The sequence below is a fragment of the Apus apus genome, chromosome 24 (assembly GCF_020740795.1).
Source record: "Apus apus isolate bApuApu2 chromosome 24, bApuApu2.pri.cur, whole genome shotgun sequence".
Classification (NCBI taxonomy): domain Eukaryota; kingdom Metazoa; phylum Chordata; class Aves; order Apodiformes; family Apodidae; genus Apus; species Apus apus.
In genome coordinates, this window is record NC_067305.1 from 5,440,295 (window position 1) to 5,449,807 (window position 9,513).

General features: G+C 66.9%; 2 protein-coding genes across 4 annotated transcripts in view; both read right to left on the bottom strand.

Moving 5' to 3' along the window:
- GNG7 (G protein subunit gamma 7) overlaps window positions 1–3,054 on the bottom strand; it is a 67,822-nt gene extending 64,768 nt beyond the window's left edge. The window contains exons 1-2 of one of the 3 annotated variants that reach the window (XM_051639554.1): window positions 2,966–3,027; window positions 1,508–1,581 (exon numbers count right to left, since the gene is read on the bottom strand). The gene's annotated coding sequence lies outside the window, so the exon portion shown is untranslated. Of the gene's footprint in view, window positions 1–1,507; window positions 1,582–2,965 lie in introns of all 3 variants that reach the window. The other 2 variants (XM_051639553.1, XM_051639555.1) reach the window with 2 other exon arrangements.
- A 2,242-nt stretch (window positions 3,055–5,296) lies between these two features.
- Window positions 5,297–9,188, bottom strand: DIRAS1 (DIRAS family GTPase 1). The gene is made up of 2 exons (XM_051639534.1): window positions 9,148–9,188; window positions 5,297–7,140 (listed from the first exon to the last, which is right to left on the bottom strand). The coding sequence occupies exon 2, from the start codon at window positions 7,114–7,116 to the stop codon at window positions 6,520–6,522; it is 597 nt and encodes a 198-aa protein (XP_051495494.1). The 5' UTR covers window positions 7,117–7,140; window positions 9,148–9,188; the 3' UTR covers window positions 5,297–6,519.
- Between the last annotated feature and the right edge of the window lie 325 nt (window positions 9,189–9,513).

Here is a 9,513-nt window from a genome sequence, read left to right on the forward strand (position 1 = left end):
CACAGAAAACCTCCCACAGCCACAGGCACGAGTGGCTGTTCCCAGCCCAGCACAACCCAGCCCATCTCAGGGCAATTGGCTGGGCCCTGGCACCCAGCCAGCCCTGCAGGCACCGAGGGGACAAGGTGGCAGGGAGAACCACCATTCTCTGTCACCGACTTCTACACACAGGGGAGGAAGTGTGAGTGACCAGCAATTAAAGCAGCATTTTCCAAAGGGCAGAGTGTCCAGTTCCTCTGGAGCCAACGCCAGGGACTAGCAGCAGGATCTGACGTCTGGGAGCCGGGCACTCGCCTCGTTACGCTAACGAACTTCAGGGCACAACAACCTCCCAGCACAGGAGGGAGGGCAGAGCAGTTATCTCCATGTGGCAGATAAGGAAACAAGGCAGGAAGGCAGAAGCTGGGCTGGCTGCAGGGGAAGTGTGATGAGCAGAGGACAAACGGACGTCCCCCCAGTCACACGCTCCTCTCCCGGCCACGGAATTATCCCTCTTGCCTGGCTGAACCCAGAGGAGCCAGTCTCCTGGTGTGCTGCCCTTCCCACACCTTCCCAGAGGGATGGTGCCTTCCTCAGATAACCCCCCGTGCCACCAAGCTTTCTTTCCCTCAAGTAGTATCAGATAAATACCATATGCAGGGAGGAGATGGATAGAGAACAAAAACTGGTGGGTACATTGAAATGTGCCTCCCGTGTAAATCATTAAATCCACAACAATACTCCAGCCACACAAAAGAGCTATTTCCATTTGTTTCACAGCTACAGATGGCAGAAGAAAACCTCTCAGACAATAAGCTCTATTTAAACATATTGATCCAGCTTTTTTGGTCCACTCTCCCCACCCCCTCATCTATAACCAGATGATGATAAATAGTGCTACGTGGTCACAGAGCTCCGTGCATTCCCTGCCCAATCCTGCCCCTGCCTTGGAACCCATCCCAGCAGCTCATCTGCCTGCCCACCATGGGATGTCCCACACCACAGAGAGCAAAACTTCCCAAGGATGAAGGTCTGACTCCAGTGCTACGTGCCTGAGAAGCAAGCAGGCTCTGAAAACCAAGCAATTACCTAAAAGGCCTCAAGTTTACTTACAGACTAAGACTAAATATCAAGTTACTGACTTGTGTGGTCTACCACAAGTCAGCTTTTCTCCTAGTAGTAATCACCACAGTTGTACTTGCCCAGGTCAGTTTTACAAGAAGCTCACAGCTATAAACAAGTCTGAAGGCTGTCAGTTTTCCCCCCAAAAAAACCCAAAAACCATTAAAGTCAGCACCTTAAAAGCCACAGTAACTTCTCGCCTGGTTTACGAGCAGTAACAGAGGATGGACCTCAGAGCAGACCACAGCTCCACCACAGCCCATCAGGGGTTGATTTAAGGTCACACCTGAAGGCAATGGCCCAGGATGGAGGTAAATCCCATTCACCTGCTCCAAAAAATGAGCTGCAGGGATCAGGTGCCCAGCTCCAGCTCCCAGCACCAAGACACCTTCCAGCCCCTGCTCACCTGTAGAGCCTGTGCTCCCCTTCCTTCACCTTCTAAAGGACACCTGCCAGTACCTGGCTGTTCATTTCACATTTCTGTTTGGAAATGAAGAGGAGATGGATTTCTCTCTTTGTCTGTGGAACTCACTTATCTCCTCTACTCCACTCTACCTCAGTAATACAGAAAATCCAGACACTGCAGCCACCCCTCTTTTACGTAAACCATGCACTACAAGTCCCTGATGCCTCCAAAGCTCTGTCCAGAACGGGCACCATCACCATCCCACACCAGCCATCCAGGTATTTTCCCTTTCTCTCCAAAACCTCTCTATCCCAACCCACCATTAACTCACACACAGAAAAAAACCTAGTAGATTATGAGGTACCAGACCTTCTGATGAGCTTCCCGACCTCCTTTTATACCCCAAAAGAGGGTCTAGACCCATTCCACACTAAGTCACCCAACTTCCAAAGCAAGCAGGTACCAAACTGTCTCTCATCAGTCACAACTGCCTCTTCTCACCTCATCCACCCAGAAGCCTGCCATGCCCCTCGTTACCCCAGCTCCAGCCCTGCTGCCCCCACCTGTCACCACAGCCCCTTCCACCCAACCGCCTCCCGCTGCAGCTCACCCCAAGACTTTGGGGCCCCCCACCACAGCACAGCACCCTCTGCATCCACCCCCCAGCACACCCCCAGATCGCCTCCTCACACCGATCCACAGGCAGAAATCACACCCCCCCTGGCCCACCCGCACCCTGTGAACCCCATCAGATCCCCTCTCAGCTGCTCCTCCCCATCCCTCACCCCTCTGCCACCAACTCCAGCACCCCAGGGCCCCTTAACCCCCACCCAGCTCAGCCCCCTGCCCCAGCCTCCCCTTCTGACCTGCCCAGGGGTTCCCCTTCCCACTGCCCCCTACCCCAGACCCTCCTAACCCAGCCCAACTCACCCCACGCACCCCATGGGACCCCCAGCCACCTCCAGGACCACCCAATCCCTCCACACTCAGCCTCCCCAAACCCCACACCTCCCCCCTCAGCACCCCACACGGCCCCCCAGGACCCCCCCTCCGCCTGCTCAGGCACCCCTCCCCGCCGGCCCCAAACCCTGGGGGCCCCCACAGCCCCCTCACCCCGGCCCCCCAAAGCCAGTCCCCTCTGCCGCGCAGCCCCTGCCCTGGGGGCCCCTCACCCCCGACCCCAGCCCCTCTCTTCCCCTCCGCCCCACCTCCCTCCCTCCCCCCCCTCAGGACCCCCTTCTCTCTCTCTCCCCCCGGCCCCGCCGCTCTCGCCCCGCCCAGCGCCCTCTCAGCACTTCCCCGAGCGCCCCTCGCCCGGCCCCGCCGCCCGGGCCGCAACGGGCCTCGAGGGGCCCCGGGCGGGGCTGGGGGCTCGGCCGGGCCCGCGGCCTGCGCCGCCCGTCCCCGCCCGCCCCCGGTGCGCGCCCCGCCGCCCCCCGGGGCCCCGCGGCTCCTCACCGGTCTCGGCGGGGCCGGGGCAGCGCGGGGCGGAGGAGCCGCCGCCTCAGACACCAGCGCCGCCGCGCAACGCACCCTGCTGCCCCGCCCCGCCGCGCGCGGGCCGGCCCGGCCCGGCCCCGCCCCCCGGCCCCGACTGGCAGCTCCGCCCGCCATTGGGAGCTGGCGCTGCCGCGGGGGGCGGGGCGTGAGGCGGCCAGCAGGTTGGGTTGCGACGGCGGCGGGGAGGGCGGGCGGGGAGGGGGCGGGGCCAGACGGGGAGCGGCGGGGCTGACAGCCAATCAGCGCGGGAGGGGGGGCGGGGAAAGAGGCGGTCGCATGTAAAACGCTTAATTAATATTGATGAGCGAGTCGCCGCGGGGAGGGGGCGTGCGGCCGGCGGCACGTGACGCCCGGGGCGCGAGGCACCGGGACCCCCCGATCCCGCCCCGGGAGCCCCTGGATCCTCCCGCCCCCACAGGGGCCCCCCGCTCTGTTCCACAACCAGCCCCCCGGGAAAGGGCCGGGATGGCGGCCCCTGTCCCCCCCTTCCCAGCTCCCCCCGATGCCCCCGGGCGCCGGGGGGCTCCGGTTTGGGCCGTGTCAGGCTCTGGCCCGCCCTGCGTGCCGGGGGGGCTGCGGGCCCCGTCCCTCCACCACCCCCCCCCTACGGGAGTTGCTCTCCCAGTGCAGCGAGGGGAAAATCCGGGGGGATGAATCAGCCGCGGGCGGGAGTCACGGGGGGAGCAGGAAACGCGGCTCTGGGGCCCGGCCCGGCGTGAATCGAGGCTTTGATTCCCCGCAGCTGCCCCGGCGCGGCGGCTCCGGCGGTGCCTGGCGCCCGCTGCCGCCTCCGTGGGGCCAGCGGAGCCCGGTGTCCCCCCTCGGGGGTCACCACGGGGCGACAGGGACACCTCCCTGGGGCAGGACAAGCCGCAGTCGTCGCTCTCCATTAGCGCTTCCCAGCACATCCCAGGGCTGTGCTGACGTGCGGCCGGGACACCCCAGGACGCACCAGTTGCAGCTTCAATCCCAGAAGGAGCCGAGACGGAGAAATGTCGGGTCTGTCCCCACCGGTCCCCCCGCCCCGGGGGACCCCTGGCCGGGCACACGCCAGCCCCACCGGCGGGGCTAATCCCGTTAGCGGGAAGTCGGCTGATTTCTCCCCTAATCCCGTTTGCTCCCGCACGGCCTCACCTGCCGCGGTTTAAGCCGCTTTGGCCGCCGACGGGGCAGCCCCGGCCACGGGGGATCCCTCGGGAGGGGGGGACACGAGGGACACTGTCCTGCACCGGCGGCAGGTCCCGGTGTGAGGAACTGCTTTGGGTCCCACATGTCGGATTTGTGCCTTTTCCCACTCCTCAGGGGCTGGGGGGGGGCGATGGGCCGGGCTGCCCCCCCGGCTCCTCCCGCTCATTAACTCTCAGGCTGATCCAAACCCCGGGCTCAGGGAAAGCACCTGGAGGGATCACGCAGCTGCGGGGCTCGGGGGGGCTCGGGGTGCCCCCAGCCCAGGTGGTCGATGGCTGCTGGGTGCCAGGGTTGGGCATGGGGGGCTGCGGTGGCCACCCAGATCCTCCTGCGAGCAAGTGGCCTTTGCTGAGAGCAACGGTACCCTGAGGGACACCTCTAGGGACATCCCAAGGGATATCCCGTGCTGCAGCAGGACAGTGGTCCCCCAAAGAGCTGCGGAACCAAAGGTCCTGGCTCCCCCGGCCCACAGGAGGGACATGGGGACAGCAGGGGTTCCCGTGGCAAATGCCAGGGAGCTGGGACATCCCTGCGGAGCTGTGATGGTCCCCATGGAGCATCTGAGCATCACCACAGACCTGTGACCATCCTGGTGGAGCCGTGACTGTCCCCATGGATGTGTGGCTGTCCCCGAAGAGCCACAGCCATCCCTGCAGAGCCGTGTCCTCCCCACGGAGCCGTGTCCTCCCCACGGAGCCTGAGGCAGCCCCGCTCCCCCCCCTCGCCCACCCCGCCCCCCTCCCCCCCGCCCGCACCCGCGTGCCCACGCGGCTCCCGCGCCCGGGGAGCAGATGGTTTCCATGGCAACAGGCACGATGACGCACGCACCGCGCTCCCACCCCCTCCCCACGGGAACGCGCTGGCAGCGAGAGGTGGGGGGCACGCACCGGCGGGGGGCGGGGGGGCTGCCGGGGCACGCAGCCACGCACGTGTGGCCACGGCTCGGCACGTGTGCGCGCACGGAACACGCGTGTGCACGGGCACGGCTGCTCGGAGACACACACACGTGCAAACACATGCGTGTGCACACGCCGGCCCATCCCGCCTGTCACCCCGTGTCCCACCATCCCCCCCCGGGCCGGGACCGGGACGCCGGGAGCGTTTCTCATCTCTTTATTGAAGGAAGACTAGTTCTAGAATAAAGGCTACATCGGAACGTCACCTTGTCACCTTGTCCCCTGGGCGCTCGGGTTGTCTTGTAAAAAGCCGGCGGTGGGGGGAGCTGGCGGGGGTCCAGCCTGCCTGGGGACACCCCCTTGGGGACACCCCCAGGGGCCCCGGCGGAGGGTGAGCCGGGCCGGAGCGAGGGGACAAACCCCGCTGGGATGAGGGGCTGGTGACAGGGCGGGGGTCCCGCTCCGGCCATGGGGGAGCAAGCAGGGCTGCACCAGAGCTGGGAGTGGGGGGGTGGCGGGGTGGGGGTCCCTGGGGAGTTGGAACAGGCTGCCCCATGGCAGGGACACTGGGGGGCTAGGGGAGGGCTCTGGCTGCCGGTGGGGGCATCACGGCAGGGAACGGCAGCGCCCGTCACCGTGGCATCGTGGCCCAGCCGGGCTGAAGGGCTCATCCTGTGTGGGGAGGGGGCAGCGGGGGGCTGGGGGGGGGGGAGGGGTCTCCCACCGGAGCTCGCCAGGATTGTGCTGGGTCAGGACCTCCCTCGGACCCGAGGCTTTGTGCTTGGGCTGGCGGCTCAGGGCTGCGGGGGCACCAGGATGGGGCTGGGGGTACTGGGGACACCAGGATGGGGGCTCAGGGGGCACCAGGTGAGGGCTGGAGGCTCAGGGGGCACCAGGATGGGGATGGGGGCTCAGGGAGCTGTGGCACCGGGACAGGGCTGGGGGCTCGGGGGGCTGTGGCACCGCACTGGGGCTGCTGCTGCCCCGGGTCTCTGCCTGGAAGAGCAGAGCGCTATGGCATGGGGACAGGGGCACAGGGAGGGCCGGGGGCACGTGTGACTGTCCCCAAGGGTGACACCGACACCCCCACGCGTCACCACCCTTCCCACCCACGAGGACCGACGCGGGGTCCCGCACCGGGGAGGGGGCGGGGACAGGGACCAGCCGGTGCCGCGGGTTGTGCTGCGGAGTCCCCGGCGGTGCCCGGCCACGTGTCCCGGCGCGCGGGGGGGGTCGAGCACCCCTCAGCTCTGTGGGACACCCCGTCTTCGCCCCCAGACCTGGGGTGAGCGCAGCCCACGCTGCGGTGTCCCTGCACAGTCACAGTGGTGGCACGGAGGACGAGGGGACAGCCCCACTGTGGTGCCACGTCCAGTCGTGGGGGGGTAGAGGGGGGGACCGGAGGGGGGTGCGGGTCAGTCCGAGGCTCTACATGATGCTGCATTTCCCCTTGATTTTGTCTGTCCTCTTCTGCTTGCTGGAGCGCTTCCCGTCGATGGTGAGGCTCACGTTCCTCCTCTTCTCCAGGTTCAGCAGCTCCTGGAAGAGCTCCTTGACGTTGTAGTTCATCTTGGCCGAGGTCTCCATGAAGGCGCATTTCCACTCCTTGGCCATCGCCTCCCCCTCCCTGCTCTCCACCTCCCGCTGGGTCTCGTCGCACTTGTTCCCCACCAGCATGATGGGGATGCTCTCCACGCTGCCCTTGATCTGCACGATCTGCTGGTAGATGGGCTTCAGCTCCTCCAGGGACTGCTTGCTGGTGACGGAGAAGACCAGGATGAAGGCATGGCCCTTGGAGATGGAGAGACGCTGCATGGCCGGGAACTGGTGGCTGCCGGTGGTGTCGGTGATCTGCAGGGTGCAGACACTCTTGTCACAGCTGATGACCTGGCGGTACGTGTCCTCGATGGTGGGGATGTAGGTGTCACGGAAGGTCCCCTTCACGAAGCGCAGCACCAGCGAGCTCTTGCCCACGCCGCCCGCGCCGAACACGACCACCCGGTAATCGTTGCTCTGCTCCGGCATCTTGCCCCGGAGAAGCTGCTGCCGCTGCAAGGGGGGAGGAGGCGTCAACTGGGGGCTTCGGGATGGACCCCCCGACACTGCTCCGTGAGGGGAACAGAGCAGTCCCCCCCCCAGACCCCAGCTCCCAGCCCCACCTGGGGGGTCCCAGCCCCCCCGTGCCCTTGAGGCGCCCTTGCCGGCCGGTGCCGGTGCCGGTGCCCGCCCGGGGGGCAGCAGCAGTTGCTATTCTGACGAGCGGCCATATGGCCCCACCGCGGGCACCGGCACAGCCGCTGCAGCCCAGGCTGCTGGGGCAGCGGGCTGGGGGGGGACACACTGGGCATCTCTGGGACCCTCGGAGCCCCCGAGCAGCAGGAGCAGCCCTCGGGGCAGTCGCCAGCCCAGCAAGGACCCAGAGGCACCCAGAGCCTCCAACTGGCCCCCCCGGCTCCCCATGCACCGAGGTGCCATTTCACACACAGACCTTGGCACCTGCCAAGCTGCCTGGTGCCGTCACCCCTTGTCACCCTGTGCTGTGCTCTGCCACCCCATGTCATCCCATGCTGTGTCCTGCCACCCCCTACTGCCCCCTGCCACCCCATGTCGACCATATTGTGCCCTTCCACCCCATGCCACTCGGTCCTACCCTGTGCTGTGCCACCTCGTGCCATCTCTCTGCTCCCCTCCCACCTTGGAGATGCAGTGGGGAGCAGAGGGAGGTGGGCACCAGGGGACAGTGTGGCACAGCCATGGGCTGGTGGCCTGCAGGCTCAGAGACCCCCACGGCCACCCTCACACTGCCAGACTTCAGTGCCTGCTCACAGGGGACGCCTGGGCAGGGTCCCCATCATGGAGAGGGGGACAGGGCTGCCCCCAGCTCTGCTCCTGCCTCCCTCCACCTCAATGTGGGGACCAACAGACCTGGAAGGGGAGGACAGCAAAGCACCCTGAGCAGCCACAGCCAAGCACTGCAGCCCCTCATCCCCAGGCACCTCCAGGGGAACCAGCCCCTTCCTACGGCTGCGGCACCAGTGGGTCCAGATCCTGCAAACAGCCCCAAAAACCCAGCATGGTCCCAAACACCTGGCCAGGGGCTGGTGACTGGAGAGCTGGGGGCTGGGAGTGGGGCTGGAGCCCATCCCCGTGGCCTCGGGCAGCTGAGGAGCTCATCCATGGTGGGCATGGGGCAGAAAAACACCCTCAGATCCCACCATGTCAGAGGCATCACAGGTGCAGGGGAGATGGGGACAGGGCAGAGGCTGTGGCTGCGCTGGTGTGTGGGGACATCAGACCATGGCTGGGGTGGGTGAGGGTCCTCTCTGTTTACCTGCCCATGTCTGACCTGCCCGTGTCCCCACCTGCTCGTGGTGCAGCCAAAGACAACCCTGTCACCGTGACATGGGGCTGGGCTGGACGGGCCTGCACAGCACCCTGGGGTGCCTGACAGCCTGTGCCCACCCACACCCACACCCCCCAAACAGCCCCCTGTGCCCAGGGAGCTGGACCATGGCCCCCCCAGCTCCAGGGACAGACACAACTTGGACCTGATCCTGCCAGGGGGCTCTGCACCCCCCAACATCCTTCCTCTCAGACCTCCCAGGGCTTGGGGTGGGTCTGGGGGTCGGGATGGAGGGCAGGGGCAGGGTGGAGGTGAAGGAGCAGGGGCAGGATGGAGGGATGGAGGGATGGAGGGATGGAGCAGGAGCAGGAGCAGGCTGGAGGGATGGAGAGGCACGGGCAGGATAGAGAAACAGAAGGGGCAGGATGGAAAAGGAAGGATGGAGGAGCAATGGACAGGAAGGAGGGATGGAGAGGCAGGATGGAGAGATGGAGGGATGGAGGGATGGAGAGCAGGAGAAGGGGCAGGAGGGCGGTCAGAGGCAGGGACCGGGGTCCCACGCCCCGGCCCGGGGTCCCGGCTCCGCTCCCCGGCCGTGCCCTCCCCTTGCCGGGGCACCCCTCGGTCCCCCCCGCCGGTGGCCGCTGCCCCGTGCCCGCTCCCCCCGGCTCCCCGCCGCGCCGGTCGCATTGCGGTGCCCGCCGCCGCCTCACCGTGTCCTGCCCGGGATCCGCCCTTGGTTGCGGGGCTGCGCGGCGGCCTCAGCGCATGGCCCGGCCCGGGGCGGCCCCGGCGCGGCGGCTCCGGTCCGCCCGGTGCTGCGGGGCTGGGCCCGGTGCGGCGGGGCTGGGCACGGCTCGGTGCGGTGCGGCCGCCGCAGAGCCGATCCCGCAGAGCCGATCCCGCAGAGCCGATCCCGCCCCGCCGCCAGCCCCGCCCGCCGCGCCCGCCCCGCCCGGGGCCGCCGGACCCCCGGGCCCAACCCCGAGCGGCTCCGGGACGCGGCGGCAGCGGCGGGGACGGGCAGAGAGGGACGGGTGGGATGGGGATGAGCGGAGAGGGACAGACGGACAGGGAGA

Coding starts and splice junctions, on each gene's coding strand:
- DIRAS1 (XM_051639534.1), bottom strand. CDS start 7,116: ATGCCGGAGCAGAGCAACGATTACCGGGTGGTCGTGTTCGGCGCGGGC.